The sequence below is a fragment of the Cucumis melo genome, chromosome 4 (assembly GCF_025177605.1).
Source record: "Cucumis melo cultivar AY chromosome 4, USDA_Cmelo_AY_1.0, whole genome shotgun sequence".
Lineage (NCBI taxonomy): Eukaryota > Viridiplantae > Streptophyta > Magnoliopsida > Cucurbitales > Cucurbitaceae > Cucumis > Cucumis melo.
In genome coordinates this window covers 28,677,542-28,691,104 of record NC_066860.1, presented here as the reverse complement: position 1 = coordinate 28,691,104, position 13,563 = coordinate 28,677,542, and the positions used below count along the sequence as shown (strand labels likewise).

The 13,563-nt window shown below is 31.5% G+C and overlaps 2 protein-coding genes across 2 annotated transcripts; both read right to left on the bottom strand.

Moving 5' to 3' along the window:
* Window positions 1-3,837: 3,837 nt before the first annotated feature.
* LOC103487055 (peroxidase 31) lies at window positions 3,838-5,520 on the bottom strand. The gene has a single exon (XM_008445249.3). It carries the CDS (start codon window positions 5,132-5,134, stop codon window positions 4,154-4,156), a length of 981 nt encoding a protein of 326 aa, XP_008443471.1. The 5' UTR covers window positions 5,135-5,520; the 3' UTR covers window positions 3,838-4,153.
* A 3,345-nt stretch (window positions 5,521-8,865) lies between these two features.
* On the bottom strand, window positions 8,866-12,486 carry LOC103487057 (senescence-associated carboxylesterase 101). The gene is made up of 4 exons (XM_008445250.3): window positions 12,314-12,486; window positions 11,878-12,238; window positions 10,574-11,122; window positions 8,866-9,911 (listed from the first exon to the last, which is right to left on the bottom strand). The coding sequence occupies exons 1-4, from the start codon at window positions 12,334-12,336 to the stop codon at window positions 9,087-9,089; spliced, it is 1,758 nt and encodes a 585-aa protein (XP_008443472.1). The 5' UTR covers window positions 12,337-12,486; the 3' UTR covers window positions 8,866-9,086.
* Window positions 12,487-13,563: the final 1,077 nt, after the last annotated feature.

Below are 13,563 nucleotides of genomic sequence, written 5' to 3'. Positions count from 1 at the left end.
GAGGAGAAAGTTAATTGAAATTACGAAGTTATGTTTTGTTTTTGTAAGAAATTTAGAAACTTCTGGATGAACGGTGGAGATCCCTTCTTCCTACGTGGTGTAATCGTGTTGATTTTTTCCAAATTGCCAATTATTAGTTTTAGAAAAGGTTAATATTTGAATAACAATGTAAAAATTGTTGAAAACTTAATTAAGTTTTTAGAAAACGATTATATATTAATAATAATAATAATAATAATAATAAGTTTATGTTTGTTTTAATATATTTTAAAATTAGACTTTATTAGTTTGAAGTTAATTTGTGTCAAAAATTAGAAATAATGACAAAATATTAGAGTAACAATGTGATAGATTTTCAATATTGGTAGAAGGAAGATCGATTAGAAGATTTGTTTGGATTGTATTTTTAAGTTATTAAATTAAAAAAATAAGTTGTCAAGAATAGATCGTTTGGTAACTACCTAAAATAAATTTTGAAAAAAATGAATTTATAAAATAATATGGTTTATGAAAAATACCTAAAACCAACTTTTAGAAAAATAAATTTGGTGCTTTTAATGGTTAATTTCCTTAATTTGTAACTAAAATCATCCGACTAATACCTTCAACTATCCTTACCAACCAACCTTCGACAACCATTTTTGTCGACAATTGTTATCGGTCAACTTTCTTTCACCGTTTTTTCATGGTCGTTGCCTATCAACCTTTGTTGGTCGTTTTTCTGTGACCGTTGTTGGCTTATTTTTGTCAATTGTTTTGTGGTAACCGTTACTAATCAACTCTTGTCAATTGTTTTTCTACAACTATTATCAACCAACTATCAACAACCCTTTTTTTTGCAATTGTCATCGTTTGACTTCAAATGACCACCGTCGTCCACCTTTGATTATCATTTTGTAGTGATTGTCCCCGACTACCTCAAACCACCATACTTAATGATCGTTGTAAAACTTCTATCAAAATTTCCATGGACTAATTCTATATATATAATCTTTTACTCTATTACAAATCAAACAAGTTTTTACCTAAGAACACTTTTGAAAAAAAAAGGTTACCAAAACACACGTGTTTTTCTTTCAATAAGCTTTTAGAAAAAAAATGTTTAAATGAAACTGCATTCTTTAGAAAACAGTTTTTTTTTAAGTCATTCCAAATAGACCCTAAACCGGTCTCTTCCATTAGACGTTTATCATATTAGACCATTTTTAGGATTTGTTAAAGTACGGATTGAAGATTTATAATTAAATATAAATAGATGATATTCCAACCATAATTGTAAATTTTTCAATCGTATAGAATTTAAAATACGGTATAACTTGTGGAAGAATTTTAATTTTGGTATGAGTAGTCAAAAGCAAGCACAACTTGCTCATACACATTCGAATCTGGAATTAACCATGAGTTTCTAATTCGTCCAATAGTTGTATTGGAAAAAGTTTTTAGGTTGAATAGATAAAGCTACTTCTAAAAAGTTATAAATTGATTCACCAACATCGTTAGATGCAATTTTAATTTAGAGATATACGGAGATTTTCTTTGAATTCGTTATGATTTAAATGAAAGTATATATATTATTTTAATTGTATTAAGTATAATAAAGAATTATACTTTACCTTGAAAATATTACCGATCTAACTCTACCAACAAGAACTTAGTTCAATTAGGTTTCAATTTTCATGACAGTTAAAGTTGAACTTTAGAGCTTCATTCAAGAGAGCTAAGTTTAATTTCCAAATCTTCAGATCTTCTCTTTTGATCTCCTTCCAAACGAAGGATACATTCTGTATTAATCAAAGTATAGGCCCAATGTGGATTATTCATAGTTATCTTATCTTTAGGGTCAACTTTTGGACTTGAACTTGAACCCAAATTGTTTGAAACTTTCATCGTACGTTTCAATTGGATTGAGCCTTAGGCCCGAATTGCACAATCAACTTCCTTAATCAACCAAATAAATGATTGGTTGTTTTAAGCTTAGATTGCCTAAAGAAAAGTGACGTTTTGTCTTCAAATTTCAATTGAAATGGCCAACAACAACAGCTGGGAATGGGAATGGGAATGGGAATGGGAATGATATAGCAGTAAACACTCATCCGCTAAAAAGATTGTTTCCCATAGGTTCTTTACCGAAATAAAGCAGCCAACTAAAATTTGAGATAGAACTATATCCATTAAGATTTTCTTTTTAATAAGAAAAACGTCTTAAAATTCATCAACATCAGTCTTCCATAAAATAACGGGGTTTATTTATCAATGATAAATATTTTGTTTTGTTTCGTTTCGTTTTATTATTTTTTAAAATGATCCAAATTCTTAAAAGAAAAATGTATTCAATAATCAATAATGAAAGGTCATTGTCACTCAAAAAAGTCAGTACCGCTAAAATCTTTCATTTGTTCAGTTCTTAAAAGAAAAATGAAAACAACTACTTTCATCCTCACCAATGACAACCAAGTCCATTCACTTGAAATCAAATTGTTCATGGGCACAACAACTAAACTCATACCTTGACTTGACATTGTTTTAAAACTTGGGACTTGGGAGAATGTCAAACCAATTTCTTTCATCCCAATTTTCTCTTCCACCATCTCTATTTTTCTCTAAAACTTGATTGGTTTAATTTTAGTTAGTAAACAACAAAACTAGTAATCAATCACTATGTAAAATAATAATAAAATTCTCAATCCCTAACTTGTTCTTCGATTTTCCTTCACCCACCGTAGCCTGGAGAGTAAAGACAAATAATAGGTCTTTTTTTTTTTTTAATACATAAAACCCATCTGGCACATCAATCAATACCTCTTGACCTTAAACCATTTGTGACAAATTATAAAACAATAATAGAGAATAAAGAATGAAATATATAGGAGATAGGCTCCATGAACTTCCAAAGCTTATGATTTTTCAAGACAGAAATTCCAGCTCAAAAAAATGATGCTTATGAAAACAGATAGCTGTAAGCAAGTTATAACAAAGGAAAACACCAAGAGACAACCAAGCAGAAAAGTCTAACAAGTAATCTCAAAAGAGAACATGTAAGGAACTGAAGAATGTATATACATTTTTCAACAAAATGATAAACCATTATCCATCCCCTATTTTTAAAGCTTGAATGGTTCAAGCTCTATTTTTTGTACTGAAATTCAAAGTTCTAAACTATTCTTTATTGCACCAACATTGAGGCAGGATAAAAGGTGTTAAAGAAAAAAGGAAAGATTCTATGCAAAATTAAGCAAAAAGATCGTGCAATGGACAAATTTACAAACTTGTTCAATCATTGCCTGGCATGCAGTATCTTCTTCCATGTGAGCATTCCCATCCCAAAAGCAAGAAACCTGAAATAGTTATGAAAACAACCGAAAACAGTACCTAATCTAAAAGGGTATTTGTCATATCACCAAGTTTCAGTCACAGAGTGGAATATAATTCACATGGCTGTTAGGTGGAATAGATTGCTTAAGGCATATTCTATGGCATTATTTAAGGATATTAAGTATATTTTGTCAAAGTTTATAGAAAGAAGAAGAAAAAGGGTCTTTGATTCTATTTCTTTTAGAGAAACGAAACCAACAAAGAGACAGCTTTCATGTTTGAATTTACAAACTCAGTTTCCAGCTCTCGGAAGCCTAAATATCAATGATATAAATCTCTTTCCAGGTAAAGAGCCAGCCTCATTCATCCATTTCAATTTTCAAGTCATTGACCTAAAACTTCAACTCTCATTTTATTTCTCCTTTAATCCACAATCAAAATAATCAGTTCAAATCAAATCTTAAGAACTAACACTATGATCACAATGATCAAAACTCAAATCATGGACAAGAGTTACAAGAAATATAATCAATAGAAGGACATTCTTTATAAATTAAGTAAACTATGAATTCTTCCACCCTTCTACAAGGCTACACATCATAAAGAAGCACAATTTAAAAACCCCCACTAGAAGAATACAAAGATTACAACCCAGAAGAACCCAAACAATTAAACATGTATATATATATATATATATATTGGCTCAGATATCACAATTGGTGCGGAAGTATACAGGTTTTTTTAATATGCTCATAATCAGAAAGGAACCAAATGTAAATGATTTGATTCCAACCTTATGCAATCTTCAAATTGAATCATGAATAACAGAAAGCCTCTGAATTCAATTAATCGCATCACACTTATGCCTAATCTCCCCTTGATTCCCTGTCACGACTTTATAATTACTCAACTTTTCCATCGCTCGAGCAAAATCATTGAAGAACTTTTTCTCATCCGCCGCATACGCCTCCACGAATGGCCTCGTCCTCCAATCATTATACAACCCATGATCAGACTTCAAGATCCCCAATCCCTTCGGCAGATTCTGGAAGTAAGAGTTATCAAATTTGTTGGGAGTCATAATGTCATTGAAAACCGACAATGTAGGATTCTTGTCATAACCAGAACAAGCCTTTTGCAACCCTTGCGCGAATCTAGGGTTATACTGCGTATCATACGAAGACGACTTGCTATAATTATAGATCTGAGAACTGAATTCCTTACAATGCGAGAATCCAATCGTATGAGCACCACATAACGCTACCATTTCCTGCACAGTAAACCCCCGAGCTTTAAAAATATCAATAATCTGAGGAATCGGCGAGGTAGCTTTCGGTAAAGAACCAGGAATCGTCGAAGCTTTAGACACACGCCCATCTCTACGACCAAGGAGAACATTGTAGTAAGGTCCGCCAACCATGGTGACGAGGTCACGAGTGGCAACAGCGAGAATGTCGGCACAAGAGACAGTGTTGGGACATGCGAGCTCGAGAGCGGTCTTGGCTCGAACGATAACATCGAAGGCGTCGCCTGGGAGAGAGAGGTTGATGTCGGCATCGCGCTCGGCTTTGTTGAAAGGAGTGGAGGAGATGAGGACGGAGCCGTCGCAGCCGTTGGGAAGACAGTCGTGGAGGAAGAGACGAAGAGTTCCAGCGGCGGTGGAAGGGCTAGTGATCTGTTTGTTGGTGACTGTATCTTGGATAATCTGACTGAATCTGGGGCAGGATTTCTGGTAGTAATTCGCGGTGAGAGGAAGGGATTCCGATAGAGAATAAAACGAAGCCGTTGAGAGAAGAATGAAGAGAAGCTTCAGAATCTCCATCGTTAACTCTCTGTCTCTCTCTCTCTCTCTCTCTCTAAAGAAGAAGAAGAAGAAGAAGAAGAAAGGCTTTGGAGTGAAGTGAAGAAGATGACGAAGAAGAAGAAGAAGAAGAAGAAGAAGAAGAAGAAGAGGGTAAAAACGACGTCGTAGCTTAAATCCACGCGGGGTTTCGATCTGGACCGCTAATCACGGACCGAGAGGGGACCCACTTGTATAAGTTAGCGGTACTTTTAATGGAATATTAAAATAACTAAACTTTTTAAAATAGTGGGAAAGGGAGAGGAGGAAGCGAATGGGAGAAAGGCAGGTGGGGAGTGGTGGGGGTTGGAATGACGGGAATACCCTTGGGGAGAGATATGAAAGATGGGAATGGAAGTAGAGGAAGAAAACAGGAATGTGAGTTGGAGATTTATAATGGAGGCAACGAATATATCGATATCAGTGAGTGAGTGAGTGAATGAATTATTATTTATTCAATTCTATTACATTACAGGACAGGACGTGTAATGTATTATAATCTATTCTTCTTCTTTTTCTTTTTTCTTTTTTCAATTACATTATTTTCTCTGTAACACAACACTAACTATATTTGTAAAATTAAAAATACATTTCTTTTTCTTTCTCTTTTTCGGCACATTAAAATTCAAATTATTCATTTTATAATAATTTAAAACTCTTAAGATTAAAGCTTACTCCAAAATTTAATGCTGCTCGGATCACCTCACTAATAATAATAAATAATAATAATAATAATAATAATGCCCTACTTTTTGTTTATTTTTTTAAAAGCTCCCTTAATTATTATTATTATTATTATTATTATTATTATTATTATTATTATTATTATTATTGCTTCGCTTTTTCAATAATATTTTTTATTCAATTAACTTCTTTTTCAATTCTTAAAATAGTTTTTAATGTCTTTCGAGCTGCATTCAAATTAAAAATTCATATTCACTTATTTTGTTTAGTATAAAATTTATGTTTCTCAAATTAAAAGGTAAAACGCGTTTTTATGTGGAAATTTAAGCATTTTGTGTATAAAAAGAATTTTTCATCTTTTCGTTTTTACGTTTTATTCCATTTATTTCACATTTGCTTTCACTTCACTTTTTTGTTTTGTTTGTACAATCATTTTATATACTATTATTCTCTCAAAATCTTCATATATATTTGTAGCTTTAAAATGATTTTTTTTTTTTTTTTTTTTTTTTACATTTCTTTATTCATTCTCATTTTCTAGTCATTATTTAAATACACAATGACATGTCTAAAATGTTATTATTGGTGATCAAAATCTAGATTGAAGAAAACAAATCAAACATTTACTTGGCAACGATAGTAAATCTCTAATTTGAAAAATAATGTGACCTGTAAATAAAAATATTTGTACATAAATGAACTTCATGCCACACAAACTCTAACATGTTAGAGGTGCATATATGCAACAAGTATAAAGGGTTTTTCATTTGCCTTAGGATTATCATTTGGTTATCTTTTAGGCCTACAATAATTACTTTCCAAGTACTTTGTGAGACTCACTCTCAATCCAAATCATGCTATCTTTTCGATTTTATTGTTCACGTTCTGTTGTTTATTTCCCTTTTATCTATCCAAAAACTTTTCATAACATGTAAAGGCATTCTTACAGTGGAAGGAGGATGATTGGAAACAGTGCAGAGATGTGTATTTATTGCTAATACATTGATAGGGTAAATAGAATTGTATTTAGAAATTGAGAATTTGTATAATGTTAAGTAGTTGTATGCTTTGTTAAATAAAATAAAAGAAGAGGGAACGCAAGGAGGAAGCAGAGGCGTGCCTTATGGGTTGGGGTTTGCGCGTTAAGTTCACGTGTTACCATCGTGCCGCGGCGCCTAAATATGAACACTTACCATTGCAATTTCCATCTCTCAATCCAATTTCTTTCTTTACTTTTATATTTCTTTCAAATTAAATATTTTTCAATTTTTTCAAATCAAAATTGAAAATAAAAATAAATAAATAAATAAATAAACATTGTGGTTTGTCGGTTCTATTTGATTGGTAAACCAATATTTAAAATTATTTCATAATTGTTCTCCACGACCACACTCTTTCCCAAATATTAAATTAATACGTAAATTGATTTCTCTTTTAATGCCAAACTTTTCAAATATCAATCTTAAGAATTCAGGATCCAATCTTCTATCTCTAACATAAAATGTTAAATGTCCTTTCATTTTTTTAACTACAAATCAAATATGAGACATTTTAACTTCAAAAACAGAGAAATGCATGTGAGTTATAATTTCCAAATATATATCTATGATATTTGATTTTTTTTAAGAAAAAAAAATTTAGTTATTAGAATTTAGAGGAAAAACCACTTTATGTAAATTCAAACATGTTAGAAGTGCATATATATATGTCATTCAAACTTTCTCAAGTAATTAATATAGGAGGATTAAATTGTGAATATGAGGGTGCATAGAACAATTAAAGTATTTATACTTTAACTTAAAAAGAATTAAGATGCTCAATGTCTTTCTCCTACACCTTTGTTGTATTAAGAGATAAGATACAATGACCAAATATAAAGTTTAACCTAAATAAATATTATTTTAACTATATTTTCAACATTAGAGCATATATATTTAGTCTTATATCTTTTTTTGATCTTAGTGATATCTAGGGAATATCACGAATTAACAAAGTTATAAGATAAACAATAAATCCACGAATTATTAATTTGGAAGATAAGATACATTCATCTTTATGTATTGATCTGATAATCATTTGGTTTTTAAATTTTGGATTTAAAAAAAATGCTAGTTTAGTGCTATTTTCTGTTCATGTTCTCAAAAACTAAATCGAAACCATAATGTTTAATCTAACAATTATTTGGTTTTTGAGTTTGATATTGAAAAATTAAATGCATAAACACTACAATTTGCTTTGTTATCAACTATGCAAGTCAAATTCCAAAACTAAAAATAATTTTTTTTTTCTTATTTTAAAGTTGAGCTAAAAGTTTGGTCTTTTTCCGAAGATGTGAACAACAAAATTTAGAAAAAAACAAACCTAATCTTAAAAAAAAAACTATAACCCCAATACAAACTTGTTAAGAAATGGGCCTAAAAAAGGTTTTTATAAAGGAAAACGGTAAAAAATAGAAGAATAGGCAAAATATCTTTTGTTCGTATAAATAATTTATCAATTTTTAAAAAATACATAAATTAAAAAATAAAAACAAAGATAAAAGGAGTTATCACAATCAAATAAAATTTAAAAATAAGCTTTTTGAGGGGGAAAAAGGATGGAACTTGATGCCCCCATTGACTAAAGAGCTTTCTTTTTTGTTCACAATAAGTAGAAGAAACGATGAGATAGTGACCCTCAAAAATGAAAAATCTTTCCCTCTCTTTTTTCACAAATGTCACCTTTCGAAACTTTATATATCCAAATTCACTTTCAAACAAATACCTTATATACCAAAATTATAATTTCCTATTCAATTATTTAAATGATCACAAATAAGATATTAATATTTAGTACTCAAATTTGTGTTTATTAACTTTAAAAATTTTATGTCCGATAAATCTCTATTTTAGAATATATTTAATAAATCTTTAAATTTTCAATTTTATCCAACAAGTCAATGAATTTTAAAATTTATATCGATAGAATATTGACCTTCTTCCATAAATTTAATATGATACAAAATTAAAAGATTAGAGTCTCATACAAAATTTAAGACAAATTTGAAGTTTTATTTATAAATTTCTTTTATTTACATAAACTACAAATATGATCGATATCACTATATCCGGAAAATTGAAAGCTCAGTATCGACATTGACAACGAACAAAAGTTTGAATCTCAAGCCTACTTCCTATATGCCAAACACTGAAACATTCATCAATCTGCAATGACTAGACTTGTAATTGAACATATCAAAACAAAAATCATTTCAAGGAATCACTAACCTCCCATTACCATATTCTTCATATTCTTCATTCCTCATTAACCCTGAGAGAACTGAATCATGATCATCTCCCACAATCTCATCATATTCTTCCCACCATTTCATGAATGTGCTATGTGGTAAGAAAATCTCAGAAGATACAGCGTAATTCCTCATCAGTTCCAAAACATAATCTTCAAATTCTGTAAGCTTTGCTAATTCTGCTTCCCTTTCTTCTTCACTACAATCCCCTTCTCTCACCAAATCACATGCCAGAATGGCCTCTTCCACATGTACCCAAAACAGAGAATCCACAGTAAGTATAGAAGAAACCGCTTCTTCTTGCATCGAACTCGAATCAGGAGTCTTCAAATCTTTGAACCATTGTTCTAGCTTAGTATAGTGCTTTGGCCTGTGAGATTTGTAGTCCTTCAACCCCTTACGGTAGTGTTCGGCGATGTCGAGTGGTTCAACCATTCGTCGGTAGTTTGTCCCACCGAATAATAATTTTACATCAAACGGAGCTCCATCTCGCAGTGGCTTTCTTTCTGCTTCTTCTACCTTGTTTTCCCAGTAAACTTGTAGGATCTTTTTGAACTCAGCAACTCTAATGTCAGGTTCACTCATTTGGTTTTTGTAGCTGTCATAGTAACCAATGTTATCAAACTTACATTTTTTCTTGTACCATTCAAGTTTTGCCATGTTTATTTTCACGTCATTCAATGTTTTGGCAAATGGTTTTGTGTTCTCAAGTATCATGTTCATCTCGTTGTCTTTTAATGTTTTTGCGAGTCTGTTAATATCTACTACTCTCTGCTGCTGCTGCTGTGCCTGCAATGATTTCACAAAGGTAATGTAGAATTTCAGCACTCGTTTGCTAGGGTTGTTTGTTAAGAAACCAAAGTGTTCAAAAATTGTTCATGTTTCTCATTTCTTAGAAAGCAACAAAAAAACGAAGATCCTATCCGATAACCATTGTTGTTTTTTTCTTTTGAACAAGCTTTAAATGCTACTTTTTTTGTAAGTTAATATCTATTTGCTACGACTATTTTCAAAATCCTAATCAAAGTATTGCCCATGGATAACTATTTGGTTTTGAAAATTAGGTTTATGAGCACTATAGCATGAATAAGTATTCCTTTGAATGTTTTCGAGATCCAAGTTAAACACCATTCTTGAAATCAAAAACAAAAAAGGAAAAGTCAAAGTCACTTCTCCATTTAAGATTGAGTTAGATTTTGAGAACTCAATCGTATCGGGAAAGTTGAAAATCATTATAAGAAAGTTGTGAGAAAACAAGCACATCTTTAGAAGAAAATTAAATGTTGTTACACGAGATTTAAAAACCGAGAAACTGTAACGAAACAAACATCATTTTCATAACAGAAAACGTTACCAAATAAAATCTTAAAACATTTTACAACCCAACAAAAGCAAATTTGATGAAACAGTTGAGAAAATCACGTCGAAAAAATTTCACAAATCCAACTTACTTGATTTTGAGCAACTCCAATAGCTTCAAGTTGTGCCAAAAAGCTCCCTGTCCACGACTCTGCATTTTCTATTTTGACATTAATGTTAGCCTTAAAATTGGTCTGCTTTATTAAACGATCAATTGTTTCCTTATAATCAAAGAACGCAGAAGCATTAAGAAGAACATCATTATTAGCTTTAGTTGCCTCCAACATTTTCAAGATCGATTTTGGGTCTTCGAAACAAGAACACCCACCAGATTGGGAGCAGAACAAGAAAGTGCCAAAGGGATAGTAAGCTTTGTTGTTCAATAACTTTCTAGGAAGAGGGTCTTGGTTGGAGACAAGATGAAGGAAGCAAGAAGACCAAGTTGAGAAGTGTGAAATGGCGTTTTGAAAGGCTTCATTGCCTAATAGAGGAGAACCAAAAGTTATACAGAGGGGGCGTTTGGTTTTGGTGAGATCTATACAGTCCAGAAGTAATAAAGTGAAGAGAGAAGCAACCGATCCTCCTAAACCATGTCCTGTGATTATTAATTGAGTGTTGGGATTGGATATCAGCCTTGAAATCTGAAATACACAAAATCATGCATTGCATCCCCATCAATTTAAATGCCTAAACCAATCATAATGAAGAACTGTTATCACTGTTTTTCTCTTAAAGCTTAAATGCCCAGTAAAACGTAATAATCTTTTGGGATTTAAGCGTAAGATGTAAGAAAACTGTTGATGTTTTTCTTGTTGAGAGGTGTCCTATATAGGTACTACATGAATAAGAGGAAGTATAGTTAAAATTGAAATATGTAAAAGAAGAGAAAAAAAGAACTACATACACGTTAAATTTTGCATTTAGTCTTAATAAGGAAAAATCTTAGGTCGCATTTGCAACAGTTTGTAACAATTTGATTTTTTAGTTTTCGGTTTTTGAAAATTAAGCTTATTTCTTCTCATTTTCTAACTATCTATCCACCTTAACGAGGAATGATTATCAAACTGAAACTTAATTGTTAAGAATTTAAAAAATAATGAAAAAACCCCTACGACTTAACACACCATGTTGGCAAATGGCAATTGGTGATAATAGTGGTGATAGCAACACACTTTGAAAGTTCACTTGCAAGTATCTAAGTATCTATATATACACACATATAGAGAACCGAAATCTTCTCATGTAGAACAATTACCACCTCCTTTTTGCCATGGACCTTACACCCAAAGTCATTCCTAACAAGTATTAGTATATATCCATTTTAACAAAAAAAAAAAAACCCATTTTTAAATAATGGAGAAAAGGGAGAAGAAACAGACAAAGAATTGAAAAATACCTCTTGCTCGTAAACAGGATAGAAGCGGCGAAAGAGCTCAAGAGCGACTCCATTAATGGCGGAATCCGAGCAAGTTCTAGACTGAAGAAACTCAAACGCAGTAAACTCATCCTTCACCATATCCGAAACCAAAACCAGATCTTCTCCTCCATCTCCTTCAATAGGATTTTCCGTAAAGTTCGGAGCAGTAACAAACGCAACAATCTTACAATTCAATCGCTCATTGCAATATCCATGAAGCACGGAATAAATGGGTAAAGTAAATTGAATTTCACTACGACGTTTCGTAATCGCGTTCCATGAGTGTTCCAACAAATCTGAAGTCGCAATGAAATTCCCTAATTCCAACCCACTGCTGAATCTGAAGTCAAAAAACAACCTAAATTAGAGAAATAGGAAGAGAAGAGAGAAAAAAGGAGAATTTAAGTATGATTACTGGTGAGAAATATGGTCGTCCATTGATGATGATTGGTGTTGATCGAAGAATCGAAGTCTTTTGCAGTGGATTTAAGCACTGATGAGCTGGTAGTGGCGTTGGTGGGGGTGGGTGGAGTCGATGCGAGGCATTGGGTTGGAATAAAATGGGAAATTGTGTTATAAAAAAAAAAAAAAAAAAAAAAAAGGAAAGTGGGAAATGGTCACTGTCGCATCGCATTGACTTGGAATTTAGGCATTGCTTTAGATATCAAATTAAAACAACAACTTCCTATAGACCATATCGAAGGGATTTTTGTAGGGTTAGTCCAAAATAGGAGGCCCAATCACTGACCCACCCCTATATTTTAAAATGGTGTCTCCACCTTCTAATACAATTGAGATGCAATTGTTATATAATTCAAAATTATTTTAAATTCACATTATAATATCAATAACTTTTGTTACATTTTGAATTTTTTCGATTATTGTTATGATATCGAATATGATTCTAACTTCCTCGAACTATTTGTCCTACTTTGATAGATATTGACTAATTGATTGACCCAAAAGTTTAAGCTAATGGGATGAAAATGAATTTAAGATTTGGTAGGATAAATTTGAGAACGTAGCTTAGTTTTTTCAAACATTTCTAAATTTTGTAATTTTTTTTCTAAAATAGATTGAGTTTAAGTATATATTTTTATTTTTAAAAGATCATTGATCAAAACTTTGATGATTTAAAAATAATGAAAATAAAAAAAGCATTTTATGGAATTCATTATAAAAGAGTAAAAAGAAAAATTGTTGAATAGCATCTTTTGTAAAGACACAATCCAACAAATTATGACTTTTTTTTCTAATAATTCTTTTTTCAATTGTCATCAGACTTTTTCTTTTTTTTTTTTTTTTTTGAAAAAGTTAAAAAAGTTAGTGTGAAAAGCATAATTTCTTTCTTCTGGATTGAAAGTATCCAAATTTCTCATGCAATTCATGAGCATATTTGTGGTTCCAAATTCAAATCTCTTACGAAGTTTAGCAACTATACATACAAATCTAGAAGGACAATTTTTCTTGAGAGTAAAATGAAAATCACCTGAAATCTAAAAAAACTCCAAAATTCAAACTCTTAACCTTGCTAATTTCATGGTCGATTAACCCAAAATCATAGAGTTCAATGAAACCAAATCCCTCTCAAGAATTTCATCAAACGCCTATGGGACATCACCCAGTTCTCCACACTGCCCGCACATACATCGTAACCAAACGATG

Bases quoted from the DNA above. Each gene is read 5' to 3' on its own strand.
- LOC103487055 (XM_008445249.3), bottom strand. From the start codon at position 5,134: ATGGAGATTCTGAAGCTTCTCTTCATTCTTCTCTCAACGGCTTCGTTT.
- LOC103487057 (XM_008445250.3), bottom strand. From the start codon at position 12,336: ATGGACGACCATATTTCTCACCA. The intron at 11,123-11,877 runs GTATTTTTCAAT...TGTGTATTTCAG, and splicing joins ATCCTGTTTACGAGCAAGAG to ATTTCAAGGCTGATATCCAA. The intron at 9,912-10,573 runs GTAAGTTGGATT...AAATCATTGCAG, and splicing joins TTGGAGTTGCTCAAAATCAA to GCACAGCAGCAGCAGCAGAG.